Source organism: Sceloporus occidentalis, unplaced genomic scaffold (assembly GCF_023333645.1).
Source record: "Sceloporus occidentalis isolate IW3139 unplaced genomic scaffold, rSceOcc1.0.p SCAF_9, whole genome shotgun sequence".
Classification (NCBI taxonomy): Eukaryota; Metazoa; Chordata; class Lepidosauria; order Squamata; family Phrynosomatidae; genus Sceloporus; species Sceloporus occidentalis.
Window position 1 is genome coordinate 3,998,369 of NW_028316989.1, and position 17,094 is coordinate 4,015,462.

The window sequence follows — 17,094 nt, forward strand, 5'->3', positions numbered from 1 at the left end:
GAGATCAATGATCGGGGAAGGAGTCAAGGTTTCATAACATCTGGAAGGCTCAACATTGAGAATCCCTGCTTTAGCCTCATTGGCTCTCTTCCTATGGCAATGATTAAATGCTGGGGCAGTGCATGGTGTTATATATTATACACTTGTTCTCTGGCATTTCTGTGGAATGGGCACATTGCTGCCCCACTATGCTTCTCTTTTGATTCATCCTAACATTGGTGTGGCTTGCTTACTGTGGCTTCTCCAGACTCTTACCTACTAGCTACATATTTCTGTCTCAGGAATTGCTGGAAAAGGAGCTGCAGCAGCTCAGCGAACAGTTGGACAAGGACATTAAAGCCATTGAGAGGCGGCAGCTCGCTCACAAGGTAAGCATCATTGTTTTCTGTGCCCATTGCTCACTGCTTGCAAATAGGGGCAGGGAAATCTTTAGGGTCATAAAAGTGTCCCTTTTGCCAAGCTGGGACATTTTTACCGCCTTCTCCCATGCTTTTACATGAGAATGAAAGTGCTTCAAAGTTATGTGGAGACAGAAGGATAAATGTGCTTCTCTCCATTTGTCTGTCGGGTTTGTTTTTAATGCAATAAGGTTCCTAGTTTTAAATTCTCTATGCATCTGATATCTCCCTATAAGAGGCTCCCCATGTCTTGGGATCTTCTGGCGAGGCTCTTCTGTCTTCTGGTAGGAACTTGGGAGAGGGTTTTCTTGGTGGCTGTTCCCAAGGTCTGGGGGTCTTTTCCTACAGAGTTACTTAAAAAACCAACACATTTGCCTTGTTGAAATATTATATACAGCATAATCAGAGGTGTAGCTATTGGGGTGGGCAAGATGAGGGCATTGCCCCTTCTCTACATAACAGTTCCGCCCAAATAAAATGTTCCTTCAGTCCAAACATGTTGTTGTTGTTGTGTGCCTTCAAGACATTTCCAACTTATGGCAATTTTAAGGTGATCCTATCATGGGGTTTCTTGGCAAGTTTTTCAGAAGGGGTTTGCCATTGCCATCCTTTGAGGCTGAGAGAGTGTGCCTTTCCCAGAGGGTTTAGATGGCTGAGCTGGGATACGAACCCTGGTCTCCAGAGTCATAATCCAACAGTCAAACCATTACACCGCTCTGGCTTTCTACCTTTGCAGTGGCTTAAAACGCCAGTTGAGCAATGCATTTTAGGCATCCAAAGTTGCCAAGGGAATGCAAACATAGCAAATGTAAAAAGTTCTAGTTGTCAACCATTTTCAGAGTCTTGCTTTCTGCAGTGCAAAAATTTGGCGACTGAATTAAAATCCCATTTAGGAAAGTAGAATTCTTATATTTTGGAGGGGGATGCCATCAATTTGCTCCGACCACCAGCATCATCTTTTGCATTTTACTTTAAATGGAGTATCAGTGTATTCTGTACTCTAGACAGCAACACCAGACTTGTAAGTGTAATTATAGCATTGGGGAAAATACCTCTGTCTCTTTTCAGGGAGGTGAGGTTTTGTTTTAAATTTATGGAAGTAATTTATTACTCCGTCCTTCAACAGAATCCCAGAGCGGCTCACGAGGAATTAAACTTTCCTGCCCCATATCTAGTGAAATACTTGGTTAGGGCAAGTTTGCTTCAGTATGTTTGAGTTTTGCAAGCAGTAGTTTATGTTGATCATGTTGTGGTTTTGTAAGAATAAAAAAGATTACTGAACATCATTAAAAATAGGTGGCATGTTACTTGCACCTTTTGTGGAAAAGCCGGGCAGAAATATGTCCGATAAATAAATATAAAAGAAATAACTATAAATTTTCTTAAAAGTAATTTTAAAAACAACCCTAAAGACCAGGGTTCAAATCCTGGCTCGGCCATGGAAACTCACTGGGAGACCTTGGGCAAGTCACACTCTCTCAGCCTCAGAGATGGCAAGGGCAAAACCCATTTGAACAAATCTTGCAAGTTTTGTGAGCTATTTTGCCTTCTCAGTCAGAGAGGAGCCGCAACAAAGCTCAGGTTCCAGAGCAGTTAAACTGGTATCAAACTGCATTAAGCCTGCAGTGCGGATGCAGCCTAAAGAAGCTCTTTTGGCAGATCCTTGTCAGTCTTTAGGACCCAGCTGTGTCTCCGGCAGCTTCTTGGAAAGCCCTGCCTGCAAAGCCTTTCCCCGCCCGGCTGGGCTGGCAACTACTTTGGCTCTTGGCTCCAGTTGCTTCCATTCCTTTTCCTCTCTTTCTTTTTCGTTCTTTCTTTCTCTTTGCAGGGTTTCTCCTCGTCCCTCGCCTCCGCCAGTCCCTCTTCTTCAGCCTCTGCTGCCCAGCGGTGAGTATGGACCACCTGTGGGGAGTTGGCACCCTTGGCACCCTTGGCACAGGACTTGGTGCCCAGCCAGATGTTGAGCCTTGCTTTTTTCCAGCTCGCCACGCCTTGCCTTGCCCCAATGGCCTCATCCAAGAAGCATCTGGGGTGGAGCAGGGCAGGAAGGGGGAGAGGGGAGGAAAGGCAGAGTGTGAAAGTGAAGGAAAGGAACGGAAAGAGACAGCCCTTTGGGGAAGGAGGGGGTTTGCAGGACAGTCACTTGGGTTTAACCATAGGCCAGTGTGTTTGCATGTCACATGTCAAAGGCACCAGAGATTTCATCCGATCTTGGGAGCTAAGCAGGGTCAGCCCTGGATAGTCTTTGGATGAGAGATTGCCAGTGGATCCCAGGTGCTGGAAGCTCTGTTTGAGAGGAAAGGACTGGCAAAACCACCTCTGAGGATTTCTTGCTGAAAAGAACCCTATGAAACTCATAGGGTCACCATAAAGCAACAGGCCACTTGAAGGCACATGCACACAGTACCCTAAAGGCACTAGAGATCCTCTCTGATCTTGGAAACTAAGTAGGGTCAGCCCTGGATAATCCTTGGATGGGAGACTGCCAGCGAATCCCATGTGCTGGAAGCTCTGTTTCAGAGGAAAGCACTGGCAAAACCACTTATCATGAGGTTTTCTTGGGAGTTTATCACACGAAGGGGATCAGGAGTTTATCCCAGAAAAAAAATGTGCAATTACGTGAAACAATTTCACACAACGTCGCACAAAACCCGCCATTAGAGTGGTCACAAAGAAGCATTAACGCGCATCTTTTTACTTTTGGGATTTCAGCAACAATGCATTTCCGATATCGCTTTATTTGCGCAATTGCGTGTGATAATTATTCTTGCCATTTCTGCTTTATTTGCAGGATGCTTTAAATGTGCTTTAATCTCTCTTTAATGCCAGAAGTAGCCCCTGCATATTAAACTCCATAGCAACCTTTGTTCCAAGGAGGTTTGCCACTGCTTTCCCTTGAGGTTGCGAGTGTGCAACTTGCCTGAGATCAGCCAGTGAGTTTCATAACCAAGTCAGCCTTTGAGGACATGGTTCAATGGAGCCTCCAGCATTTGAAGCAGTGTACCTGTGCGTGAAGAGTAGGGTGTGCAATTAATTCCATTGGAGGATCTTTGAAAGATTTGGCAGCTCACTGTGCAGTGGAATGCTTGGATCCCTTTGTGGACCCTTTTGGTCTCATGCATCAAGGTCTGTTCTTATCACACCCATCCGGACACACATCCTGTTCCATAAGGAAAACAAGGGAGGTGAAGCAGGGGGTCCTTTAAGAACAGGAAGCATTTGCTGGCAAGCTTTACTGGGATTGTGGATGGAGTGGAAGGGGACCGTAAGAGTGCACTGGCACTGAGAGCCATGGGCTGCGCATATCTGAATCTCTCAGGTTTGGTGTGTGATGTTCTTTCAAGTTAGCTGTTGACATAGGGCTTGTTGCTGTTGTGCACCTTCAAGTCATCTCTGACTTATGGCGACCTTTTCTCGGCACATTTCTTCAGAGAGGGTTTGCCATTAAGGTTGGGAGAGTGTGACTTGTCCCAAGGCCACCTCATGGGTTTTATGGCTGGGAAGGGATTCGAACCCTCTTCTCCAGAGTCATAGTCCAATGTACAAACCATTACACTACACTAGCAGCCTCATTCATTTCTTAGCGTTTCTCTAAGCAAGGAATATTCAGAGGGAGTTTGCCTCTTATATGCAGCCTACAGCACCTGAACATAAAGACAGTTTAAAACCATGCACTTTAAAACAATGCAACAGCCCAAAGGATGTTCTTTAAACACTTTCTGTTTTAAAAGCCTGTCTGAGGCTGCAGGTGGAAGGAAAACCAGGAGCAGGCCATTCTTGCTTCTGTTTCCCATTCATATATTAACCAGGCCTGACCCTGCTTAGGTACCAAGAGGAATGTGAAGGTAAAGAATGCTGAAATGCCATTATGTACGTTTGGGTCCATTTTGCAAGTCTCTGTGTGCATATTACTGTAGCTTATTCTTATTATTAATGTTTATTGATATAGCGCCATAAATTCGCGTGGCACTTTACAGGCATCAAAACAGCATATAACCTGCCAATGGCATACAATCTAAAAGTCAGAAAAATATAAACTATACAAAATTCAGCAAGTTATGCAGTTAAAATACAAACTGTAAAAAGTGAATACATGTACTTTGCAAGGTATATCTGGACGCTCATTTTTAGGGCTCAAAAAGAGCTGGGCATTGTTTTTACTCCTTGTATTGCTTTTTAATACTAAAGAATGATAGACTGATTGCTTTTAAATCCTGACCTTCCTCTGAGGCATTGAAAGCCACATGCATATCCTTAAATGCAACCATCTGAGGAATGCAATGTTGAGACATAGCCCAAGGACACCTAGCTGAGGAAGGATTCGAACCTGGATCTTCCCAGTCCTCCTTTCATTTTCTCACTATTGTTTTACATCATGCACCCAGGCCTTGCATCTTCAAACCACACAGCAATTCTGTGTGCATAGGTCTTGGCTATAAGTGGTTGTTATGTGCCTTCAAGTCGTTTCCGACTTATGGTGGACCTAAGGCGAATCTATCATGGGGTCTTCTTGGCAAGATTTGTTCAGAGGGGGTTTGCCATTGCCTTCCTCTGCCGCTGAGAGAGTGTGACTTGCCCAAGGACACCCAGTAGATTTACATGGCCATGCCAGGATTCGAACCCTGGTCTCTGGAGTCCTAATTCAAGGCTCAAACCACTACACTGCATTGAGGATTTTTCCTCCAGCTTCTCTCCAAACTCTTCATGTTTTCATGTTTATCTTTAAATTTGTGGCCCAAAGGTCTGAACCACCTGCAGAGAGTTTAATGACCTAAATGAAGAGAAACTGGTTCTTGCCAAGCAGGTCCCATGATCCCTTTGCCCTTGTTAGAAAATCATCTGATGTGTTTGGCATAAGTAAATGCTGCACTTTTGCCAGTAGTGGCCGGAGGCATTTCTAGCATTTAAAAAGGATACCCAAAGTGACACCTGGCCTCTCCCTGTCCTTACTTAGGAAGGAATGCTGTAGACAACTGGGCAGTTATTTTGCATTTGTTGTCATTGTTGTTGTGTGCCTTCGAGTCATTTCTGATTTATGGAAACCCTAAGGTGACACTATCATAGGGTTTTCTTGGCATGTTTCATCAGACAGGGTTTGCTATTGCCATCCTCTGAGGCTGAGAGAGTGTGACTTGCCTAAGGTCACCCAGTGGGTTTCCATGGTTGAGCGAGCCAAGATTAGAATCCTGGTTTCCTAGTGTAGTCCAACGCTCAAAGCACTATGCCACAATGACTCTTTTGCATAGGTTGCCATATTCTGACCCACAAGGATGTTATTTGCTTTACAGAGAGGGAGAAACTAGCAATTGGGGTGGATAGGGGACAACCTTTACCAGGTAAGAGGGCTTAATCTTAAGGGTTATATTTCCTTCCCTTAGGACCATGATAAGTGGAAGAATCCCATTTACAGATCTCCAACTTCATATCTCCCTTGGCCTTCCTTTTTTCTTTCTCACCCCTCTGCTCACTTTGCCTGGAAGGAACGGTGCTGTCTCTTTAAAAATGATAAACCACGCAAGTTAAACTTCAGCAAATAGATGTTGCTTGCCAGTTTCTTGTTGCCGCCTCAATGGTTCCTGTTGAACTTGGCCTCTTGCTTGCCAAGGCAGCTCCAGGGGCCCTGGGTGGGGAGAGGAATTGCAGACAGACCCACCGCCCAAATGAGGAGCAAAGGGGGAAAGAAACAGTTCGGGAGTCCAGTCCTCCCACTTCCTCTGCTTCTGAATCCTTTGCATTATTTTCATCAGGAGGTGGGGAAAATTGTATTTACATAGAGCGGCTGCAAAGCAGTTGGCCCTGGAAGTCAAGGGATTGGAAATGTCAAAGGGTAGCAAGGCAGGTTGGTTAGGAAGCTGCTCCTGTCTTCCTCCCTTCCTAGCTTGGCTCCGCACCGTGTGAAGCCAAGCGCCAACTAGGACTTAAGAGGCAAATGATTTGTTTTTCAGGTGGATCATTTTGTTTTCTGACTGTTTTCATATAATCCCCCTTTCCAAACCCTGCACTTTTCCTATAGGGACATTTCTCCTGTTTGAAAGGACTAGGATGCAATTGCATGGGCAGTTAAAGAAGACAGTTGGGGCTGATTCTGACCAAATCCTACACATGGAGTGTGTTGCGAGGGAGATGTCTGTGATGTGTGTGTGGCTTGTTGAAAACATTGAGTGGGATGTGTTGTGCGTGTGGAATGTGGAGGACAGACCATGGTGCAGTTATGACCCTTTGTCCCTTCCTAGTTCCCCACCATTTGAAAATCCCAACCCACCAGCTGCTATTTTATTCTGGGGATATCTGTGTGTTTTACAGTATGGGAAAAATAGCAGCTTTGAAAGGCAATTTAAAATGCTGGGGACTTCTTTCTTTCTAGTCTCAAAGGTGCTGCAAGATCTCTCTACATGGCTATATCTTTGAACTGATCAGTGATCTCCCAGATGCATTTCTTTTGTTCCCATCAGCTAGACTGACTATGCTTTCTCTTTCTGTGCATCCTTGTTGTCTCAACTAGCAGCCTGCTGCCCAGCCATAGTGGCTATCCTTCTGCTGGACAGAGTCCTCCTGTGACCCGGTCCTACATACTGGCCAGCCCTAGAATGGAAAAGGGAAGCCCAGGCATCACCAGGAACAACTGGAGCAGTTCCCCACCCAGGAATGGTATGGCTCTGGATTTCCATGTGTTCATAGGGGAAATAGTGACATTTCACACTCAAGCAGGAGTGCTTTTTACTTTCTTGGCATAGGACATTGAAACGTTGAAGTACCTTCACATACTCCTGGTACACTGATCTAATGCACTCGGATTGAAGAAAGTGGCCCTAAAAAGTCTAGTGTTCCTACTCAAAGGAAATCCATAATTGGTGGTACAGGTTGAATCTCAACCTGTAATAACTTCATTGGGAGCCACCAGTATATAACAAAAGTGGGCAAGCTTCTGGGTTTTTGAGGACTCATCCTAAAGGAGATGCTCTCAGTCTTAAAGCAGGACGACTGTAGTCACCATATATCACATGGACCAAAGGGAGGAGAACTGGTACATACTAAATGTTTCTGTGAATGATAACTGAGTCACTAGATGCCACAGACATGCACATAAACACCATGTATACTATATCAGAATTTAGGCAGGAATTTCATATTTGAATGTTTCTCAAATTCAGCAACTCCTTGCAGCTGGAACGCTGTGACATCATGGAGAAACCCACAATTTTTCCCATCCATGCTAAATGTCTACTTCCAGGGAGTATGTTTATGTCCCCTTTCCATAGAATGAGAATTTATGTATATACTTCATCATTATTCTAAAATGGTTCAGTCCTAGGAACCATTAGCTTCTATATGGCTTTTACGAATCTCTGAATCTGCTTGGAGACAAAGAAGTCATTTACCAAAGCCTTTCGTGGAACTGAAAACAAAACTCATCCCTTTGCCACAATATTGCCCCGAAATGAGTGTGATTTGCTAATACCTGTTCTAACAAGAAGCAGCTAAATCAACATACGTCTGCTCCAAAAATCTAACTAGTGTTGGAAACTTGCCTCTGCTACGTCTGGGTGGTCAATTGCCTTCTTGCCTGGTTCTTATCAAGAGGAATGTGTGGCGTCACCCTAAAACTTTGTCCTCAAATCCCAGGTGTATGTAGACTGAATGTAGTGAATCAATTGGGAAGGAAGACCATGGAATCCTAGAGTTGGAAGAGACCCCAAGGGTCATCCAGTCCAACCACATGCCAGGCAGGAATGCACAGTCAAAGCACTCCTTGTGACATCCAACCTCTGTTTAAAAACCTCCGAAGAAGGAAACTCTGCCAGTCTCTGTTGAATGGCTCTTACCATTAAGTTGTTCTTCCTATGTTTAGGTGGAATATCTTTTCCTATAGTTTAAATCCATCACTCTGTGTCCTAATCTCTAGAGCAGCAGAAAACAAGCCTGCTCCATCCTCAGTATGATGCTCTGTCATCAATATGATTCTGCAAATGATCAGAGGCACTGATCTCCAGTTAGCTCACATATATCTATATATCTTGCCCGAGAGCATAAGAACTATAGCGCTTCAGACCAAAGGTCTATCTAATTCAACATTCTTTTCCCACAGTAACCAACAAGTCCATTGTCTGTGAAAAGCCCCACATGCAGGAAATATGTGCAAACGCATCCTCTCTCCTCATTCTTCCCAGCAACTGAGATACAGAGTCATGCTGCTTCAGTGCTGGAGCAAAACAGAGAGAGGGAGAGATATTTAAAAGCAAGGCAATAGCACTTCTCCCAAATTTGTCCTGGATTCCAGAAAGATGAGGCTAATCACTAAAAATATATGCATTTATTAAAGGGATTAACAAACAGCACAGAGCACCAAGAATAGTCTATGCTCCGACATTGCCAAAGTTTTAAAAAGGCCTTGGAAATGTTTATTTCTTACATGTATTCCTATTGGGGTCAGTTAACGGTTTTATGTTTTGTAAAATCTATTGATTTTGCTGATATTGTAGAAGTCTGAGATGACAGAGTATCCAGGTATATAAGCCTAGGGTATCATGGATATATAGCCTAACCTCCAACTCTGAATTTAGGGTTTATATAAGATCAACAGTATCTTCTTTAAGCAATTCCTTGTTGGCAAGGGTTTATATGGGTTGAATGAGTTCACTGAGGGTGCATCTGTACTGTAGAAATAATGCAGTTTGACACCTTTTTAACTGCCATAATAAATAATAATAAATAATAAAATATTTATTTCTATACCGCTTTTCCTGGGAGATCAAAGCGGTTTCCAAGTTCAAAGGGAATATACATTTTAAACATGTTCCAATATAATATACAGTCAAGAATACTGTGTCTTCAGGCCAGCCCGTTCTCTCCCTCACAGGCCCAAGGATGACAGTTACGGAGGGAGGGCACATTCCAGTCTATAGAATCCTGGGATTTGTGGCTTTGTGAGGCATCAGTACTCTTAGGCAGGGAATACTAAAGGCCTTATAAAACTAAAAATCAAAGGATTTCATAGGATGGAACTACAGCACTTAAAGTGGTGTCTAACTACATTTTTCTACAGTGCAGAAATAGATGCATGCTGTTGTATGTGGCAACGACTTTGTGCAAACGTTTGTATGTTGCTTGATCTTTACGTTTTCTATTTGTTTTCAGTTGTCTTTCCACCTTCTGCTGAAGAAGGTGGAAACGCGTTGCTTTTATTTTTCCAATCTGTTTCTTAATTGCTTGTGTGTGTGCATGATCTGTACTGAATAGTAGTCCCTGTTTCCTACTTCCAGAGGTCTAGCTTTGAAAATTGGCTTTTGGGATTGTGTCCTGGCTTAAGTTAAGCTCTGTTTTTTCCATATGACTCATGCCTCGGCTGATCTTCCAGGAGACGGGAACATTCCTTCTTGTGGGAAATGTCTTTTCCAAACTGGACTCTTTCTCTTTCAATTCTTTGCACAGATCCTCTGAGGCTTGTTGGACAATCTCCCTTCCTTGATTCTATGGAAATTTTCCTGGATAGTCCCCCAAAGAAAGATGAGAAGAAGGTAAGACCTCACTCCCACCCAACAGGAGACACATAATACATTAGGCATATCAGCAATCCAGAATTAAAATGCTTTACTGCATAATTGAGAGCCATCATGGCATAGTGGCTTGAGCATTGGAGTATGATGCTGGAGACCATATTTTCAAGCCATGAATGATTAAATATGTGGATAAAGTATCTGTGGATAACTGTACTGACTTTCAGGGTGCAGCTGAAAGTCTGCTTTGACACCACTTTAACTGCCATGCTTCCATGCTACAGCATCTTGGGATTTGTAGCTTTGTGAGGCACCAACATGCTTCGGCAACGAAGACTCAAGACCTTGTAAAACTACAAACCCCAGGATTCCATAGGAAGGAGCTACAGCACTTAAAGTGGTGTCAAACTGCATCATTTCTGCAGTGTAGATGCACCCCGAGTATATTTACACTGAGCCGCATAACAGCTCATGTTCATACCAACAGTTGCTTTCAGCTAGCAAATCATTAATCTGCTTTAACCTGAAAAGTGTGCACATTTTTCTTTTGAGAAGAGCACAAACACCTACTTGTTGTGGATAACCAGAGTAGAACCAACTTCTTCGGTGTCCACCATAGATAGCATTACTTCTTTCTGGAAGGGAGGCCCCGTCGACGAGAATTTTAGATGATTCTCAGAGGAATTTGGTCAGCACAAATCTTCCATGACTCATGCATAACTAGCACATGAACAGCGCCAAAGGTGAGGGGGTGAATTAGCTGCAAAAATGCCTTGAGATATATGTTCTTGTTTGTCGGAATCCAGTTTCCTTTCTTAGGCAAGAGTCGCCTGTGGCTTAGTGGATCTTGTTCCTTCAGGGCACTCTATGATCCAAGCTAAGGATATTTAATTCTCTTGTTTTTGGTTTAGCTCCTTGTTTTGTTTCTGGTACGATGCTGGCAAGGCGCCCAGGTTTCCTTTTTAAAATGCAGTGGTTTTGCATTAGGTATCTTAACTGCATATCCAGCATTAACCCATTTTTCTCCTCCTTCCAGATGAAAGCTGCTCGACTCAAATTTGATTTCCAAGCAGAGTCACCAAAGTAAGTAACAATAACTGTCCCTCTTTTAATTGAATGAACTTAGTTGAATGTGAGTAGCTGGTTGGAAACTAATATTGATAAAATACCATAGTATCTCAATGGTATTGCTAAAGTACCATAGTATCTCAATGGTATTACATAACTCAAGTTTTTATTGATCAAGTACCATTGTATTTCAGTGGCATCACATAGTATCTCAACATCAATGTCTAACCATTTACCAGTTTTTAAGTTCTAACTGATTTGACTGATTTTTGTAATAGCATTACGATAATACGGCGCTGTATAGGATAGCCTTTTAAAAAGATAGGATGCAGTCTTGAGGAGCTTTCTGTCTGAATGCAACAGATGAGACACAAAAGGGAAGGTAGTGGGAAGGAGGTGAGAGATAAAAGATGAATTAAGAGCAGATGTTTGTGTGTGCGCTGTGTGCCTTCAAGTCATTTCCGACTTACGGTGACCCTAAGGCAAACCTATCATGAGGTTTTCTTGGCAAGATTTGTTCAGAGGAGGTTTGCCATGGTCTCCAGAGTCACAGTCCAACATTCACTACACTACGCTGGCTCTCCCCATGTTTAAAGATAAAAATGTCTTATAGCTTTTCCTAATGGGATATGCTGTGCACCTTTGATGGTAGATGGCCATGCTCTGACTTTTCAGGGAACTGACCTTGCAGAAGGGGGACATTGTCTACATCCACAAGGAAGTGGACAAAAACTGGCTGGAAGGAGAGCATCATGGCAGGGTGGGTATTTTCCCTGCCAACTATGTTGAGGTAAGCATGCCTTGGCATTTCAAGTAAGTCTTTGGTATTTGCCTTATCTGTAGGAGTGTGTTTGTTTTCAGTCAGAAGAGAGGAAAGAGAGGGATTTTTGAGATCAGATTTAAACAACTCAAGCTCTTTGCATAAAATTAATATATAAAAGAAAATGGGAACTATATAAGACTGTATTGAGCAAATGCAAAGATGGCTATAAACTAAGGCACCAGGATAGGTAGTTCCCCAAAGGGCTCAGCTGTATAGAAGTCTTGGTAGTCCTGATCCTTGGTGCCCAATTGTTCCCCCCATTGCCTAAATTAGGGGGGCAAAGCTCTCCCATTCTGAGTCCCATCATCTGGTCTAGCATAAGGCAGTTTTCTGTGTTCTTACGGTTGTTTCAAAGAAGATATCTGGCACAGTTCACTTACAGTTGGCCTGAATAAAACATGAAAGGCTCATGTACAACTGGGTTTCATCAACAAACAGTTCTTCACAGCCAGCATTCTGATATGTAGGGAGCAGATTTTCTCTCCTGATGCACATGCATCTTTCAGTGAGCTGCTTAGGGTAAGCTGGCACTGCTTTGCATTTGCACTTCTGCCAAATTAAATGCACTACATGGACTGGCAATGCTGAAGTCCAAATCATATCTTAGGGTACCAATTTTCATTTAGGATTCCCAGGACTCTGGGTCCCTTTAAAAGATAGTTATGCTGCCTTTTAATTAATCATTTCCAAGGCACTTTAGAATATGCTACAAGACACAAAAAGACAGCAATTGTCAATAGAAGAACAGCACAGAAGAATGAAAATATATCAGAGGTTAAAAGCCCTGTTGTGGGTAGGGAATATTTTCCTAGGGCAGAGGTAGGCCACTGCCTTCTCCCATTTGACACTCGACTCACCTCAAATGGAGAAGATCCAAAGAAGATGATGGGTGGGCAAGCTGGATGATGTAGGAGAAGATCTTGTGTATAGTGCATTGCAGTTGTTCCTTGGAAGCTTATCTGGGTTTCTTCGACTGATCATGGTAGAGGAGCTTTCCTGAAGGACTACCTTCCTGGCTCTGTGGATCTTGTCTTGCAATGTGCAGTTTCAAGGAGAGTTGGGTGTGTTCATGGGTGTCTTCCTACTTTCTCCAAGAAAACATAGCAGCCCAGGACACCTAGCTGCACATGAACTGTTGGGCATGCTAGATTATTATTATGATTTCAGCAGCCGTCTGGGGAAGCCCAGTTTAAAGACGACTTGTTGCATGCTTTTGGTGTCAAATGGCCATTTAAATTAAGCTAAATGCTTGCTTTAAATTAGATTCTCCCAATGGTGTTGGGGGTGCTATAAAAATGGTTGTGGAGAGCTGGATGAAGCCCAGAAGGTATGCTTTCCTCCCTCCTGGTTTATCATGATGTCAGAACCCAGTCACTGAGGGTGCATTTACAAAGTAGAAATGATGTAGTTTGGCACCACTTGGATAGCCATGGCTCCATCATACAGAATCCTGGGATTTGTAGTTTGGTGAGTCACCAACACTCATTGACAGTGAAGGCTAAAGACCTTGTAAAACTACCAAACCCAGGATTCCATAGGATGGAGCTGCAGCACTTTTAAGTGGGGGTCACACTGCATTATTTCTACAGTATAGATGCACCCTGGCAGTGAATCTATGAATTCTGGGTCCCAGTCCAAAACCATAACTCATTGTGCCATGCTGCCTCTGCTTCTTTTTCAAAACAGGTCCTGCCTCCAACTGAAATCCCCAAGCCTATTAAATCCCCCACCATCCAGGTCCTGGAATATGGAGAGGCTGTGGCACAGTACAATTTCAAAGGGGACCTGCCAGTGGAGCTGTCATTTCGGAAGGTACCCAAAGCAAATTTAAAGCAAAGAGCTGGGGAGGCCCAACATTGGTGCACAAATGGATTCCAGATCAGTGATAAAGGAGCTCAAAGTCTGCTTCCACTGACTCTCATGGGCTCCAGGCCAGATTTATTCTTCTCTAACAGATGTTTGGTTGTCTGTCTCTGCTTCTCATAAACTGAGCTCTGAAGCAGCCATCATTTTAGGGCCTGGGGCAGAAGATCCAAATCATGTCTCTTGTGCCAGTGGGGGAAAAATGCAATAAACCAAGTGATTGGCACTTCATGTATCTATGCGCCTTCAAGTTGCTTGTTGATTTATGGCAACCGCATTAATTTAATAGCATCTTCTAAGGCAAGGAATACTCAGAGGTGGCTTTGCCAGCCCCTTCCTCTGAAATCTAGCCTACAGCACTTGGGATTTGTTGGCAGTCTCCCATCAAAGGACTAACCAGGGCTGATCCTGCTTAGCTTCCAAGATCAGATGGGCTCTGGTGCCTTTAGAGTATTTTCTGACCATTTAATGGAATCTGCTGCTTCAGGCAAGCTCTTTGTATTTGTCTAATAATAATTAGACCTTGAATAATAAAGGTGACCTTGCTATTCCTTTGAGAAACTTTGCATCAACAGACTCCAAAGTTTTATGTTAAAGATTAATTAGACAAATAATATTTCATGCATTTTTGCTTACCTGGGCAGAAAGCTTTTAAAAAGTCATTTTTTTTTAAAAAAAGTAAAATCTCGCAGCAAATCTTTTAGGAGAGACAAGAATGTTTTCTGCTCAGTATAAATGCTATATTCTTCTTCCTGCTATCTTAGCAATTTTTTATCTGTTAAGTAGTACATCCTCAGTACAGTCGCACCTGGTTCTATTTTCTAAGGAAAGGAAGGAATTTGGAATTATGTGAGTCAAATGCAAGCTGTTTCACATTACGAAATTCCTATGTGAAAGGTGTTCCTAAATAGTTCACGGAGTTCCTATCCACCTTTTCTGCCTAAAATAGTGCTCAGCTGGCTAACAATAACATAGTAATTCAGATAAAAACTAAACTTTGCTTAAAATATAAAAAGCACTTAAGACACATACATGAAACACCCAGCTAGTTAAAAACTTCTCCAGCAGTGATTTAGGTTACATGCCAAGGATCTGTCTAAATAAAAACATCTTTGCTTGTTGGCACAAGGACAACAAAGAGGCTCTCTTGCTATGGAGTCAGTTGCTGAGTTGAGTGTGGTGGATATGAGAGAAGGGCCTCCAATGAAGATCTTAAAACTTGGGAAGGACTATGGAGACTTAGCAAGGGTATTTAAGACCATCCTAGGCTTGGAAGGGACCACAAGGGCCACCTTCTCCAATCCCATGCCATGGAGGAATATACAACTAAAGCACCCATGAATCTGGCTCTCCAGTAGGTCATAGGGAGGAATACAAGTTAAAACAGTCTGATTTCAAGTTGTGTAGGGCACTGTAGGTCATAACTTGGAAAAAGACTGGTATTCAGTGAACCTGTTGTAATAGGGAGGTCTCATGATTCTTGTAACTGGCTTGGCAGCAGTCTGGTTGCAGGATACTCAACCAGTTGAAATTTCTGGACACTTTCCTGGGGCAAGAGATAGAGAGTTCTCTGTATACAGATCAAGGAAAGGATTAGCCTGAGGTACGGTTGCTAAACTTGGCAGCAGGATGGAACTAGACAGACAAGTGGAGCAGGACAACGGTTGGCGGGGGTGAAAGTGCTTGCAGGTGCATCAAGCTGGGCCAATTGTGCCGGGGGTTGAATTCCAGCCTATTTAAACTCATCTCTTTTAGAAGGGCAGAAAATGGCTCACTGGGCCTATATTTCAGCCTTCCAGGTTCCTTTGCTCCCGGGACATGCTAACTTTCCCCTTTCCCCTTTGCCGCTAGGGTGAACGCATCTGCCTGGTCCGCCGAGTGGATGAAAACTGGTACGAAGGACGCATCTCTGGCACTAACCGCCAGGGTATTTTCCCAGCCAGCTATGTGCAGGTGGGAAAGGAGCCAAGAGTCAAGAACTCCGAGTCTGAGTTTCCTTCTTCTCCAAGCCTCCGGGTTCGTTCGGCTTCGCCATCCCAGTTGCATTCCCCCAATGCGAGCACCAGATGGCAGCCAGACACCTCGCCTTTCAGCACGCAGAGCTCCCTGGTCACAGATGTGCCATCCTCCTCCTCCTCCAGCCACTCTGGATTCACTTTCCCCGTGTCCCCCAAGTTAGAACATGTTGAAGCTGTGCCCCACAGACCCCAAAGCTCTCCAAGAGTAGCCTCGGGCAGTCTCCAAAACCAGAGTCCAGTCAAAACTTCTAGCCACAACTTGCCACCTGCCTCTTCCTTCCAGACGCATGAGCTTCCAAGACCTGCTGCCCCTCTCTTGGCTCCAAAGCTACGGACTGCCTTCCAACAGCAGGTGAGTTGCTTGCTATTCTCTTACCTTCAGGTATGTTTTCCTACTTACAGCCCCACAATCCTGTCCCACATGCTAGCTTGCCAGATCCAGGGCCAACCACTGCAGCACTGATAAAGTTTGACACCACTTTAATTGCCTTGACTCCATGCGATGGAATTCTGGGATTTGTAGTTTTGTGGGCTGTTTAGCCTTCTCTCTCAGAGTGCTCTGGTGCCACAACAAACTGCAAATCCCAGGATTCCATAGGATGATGGAGCCATGACAATTAAATCAGTGTCAAATTGCATTACTTCTGCAATCCAGATGCAACCTACTTCCTCAGATGCCCTGCTTCTTTCACACAGTAGGTCTCAAAGGTGCAACAAGAGACCTTTGCATACTGCTTTTCCATACTTACAACACTATATACAGGAATGTAGGTATTTGGTCTTCCTCTTTTTCTACGGTCTTCTCCCTTCCCAAGCATTATTGTCTTTTCTAGTGAGTCATGTCTTCTTCCAGTTTACTTACTTGTTAATTAAAGGCCACACCTGCCCTAAAACAGCTGATGCTCCCTATAGCAAAGTAGTCACCCACGCAGTCCTCTGGGGGGGATGCACTTTTTCCCCACCCCTAATTTAAACCCTGACCAGCCTGTCCAGTCATGTATAAACTGGGATGAGGATCAACTGATTCCTGGAGGGAAAAGGCGTGAACTCTTTTCCCTGCCTACTGCTTTCCTCCAAATGCACTTTCTGTCCTGGAACCCAGCTGGAAAAACAATGACGTTTGAAGACAAGCTGCATGGAGGTCAGCTTGAGGCAGGGGGAGGATCAAGCCTACGTGCTTTGTTGTTGTTGTTGTTGTTGTTCTAATAATTGGTACTATTCATCCTAATTCACGGAGAGCCATTGTGGTGTAGTGGTTTGAATGTTGGACTACGACTCTGGAGACCAGGGATTGCTTCCCAGTTTGGCCATGAAACCCACTGGGTAATCTTGGGCAAGTCACACTCTCTCAGCCTCAGGGGAAGGCAATGGCAAACCTCCTCTGAACAAACCTTGCCAAGAACACCCCATCTTGGAGTCACCATAAGTTG

The 17,094-nt window shown here is 43.8% G+C and overlaps 1 protein-coding gene across 5 annotated transcripts in view; it reads left to right on the forward strand.

The window, feature by feature from the left end:
• SORBS3 (sorbin and SH3 domain containing 3) overlaps nucleotides 1-17,094 on the forward strand; it is a 49,498-nt gene that overhangs the window by 27,186 nt on the left and 5,218 nt on the right. For 4 of the 5 annotated variants that reach the window (XR_016282363.1, XM_089538828.1, XM_089538830.1 and 1 more), the window contains 8 exons: nucleotides 282-368; nucleotides 2,227-2,285; nucleotides 6,901-7,046; nucleotides 9,828-9,913; nucleotides 10,929-10,975; nucleotides 11,636-11,750; nucleotides 13,470-13,595; nucleotides 15,498-16,016. Coding sequence is in view for 4 of the 5 variants with exons in the window: in XM_089538828.1 (XP_089394954.1) it covers nucleotides 282-368; nucleotides 2,227-2,285; nucleotides 6,901-7,046; nucleotides 9,828-9,913; nucleotides 10,929-10,975; nucleotides 11,636-11,750; nucleotides 13,470-13,595; nucleotides 15,498-16,016 (1,185 nt within the window). In the remaining variant the exon portion in view is untranslated. The remainder of the gene's footprint in view (nucleotides 1-281; nucleotides 369-2,226; nucleotides 2,286-6,900; nucleotides 7,047-9,827; nucleotides 9,914-10,928; nucleotides 10,976-11,635; nucleotides 11,751-13,469; nucleotides 13,596-15,497; nucleotides 16,017-17,094) is intronic. The other variant, XM_089538832.1, reaches the window with a different exon arrangement.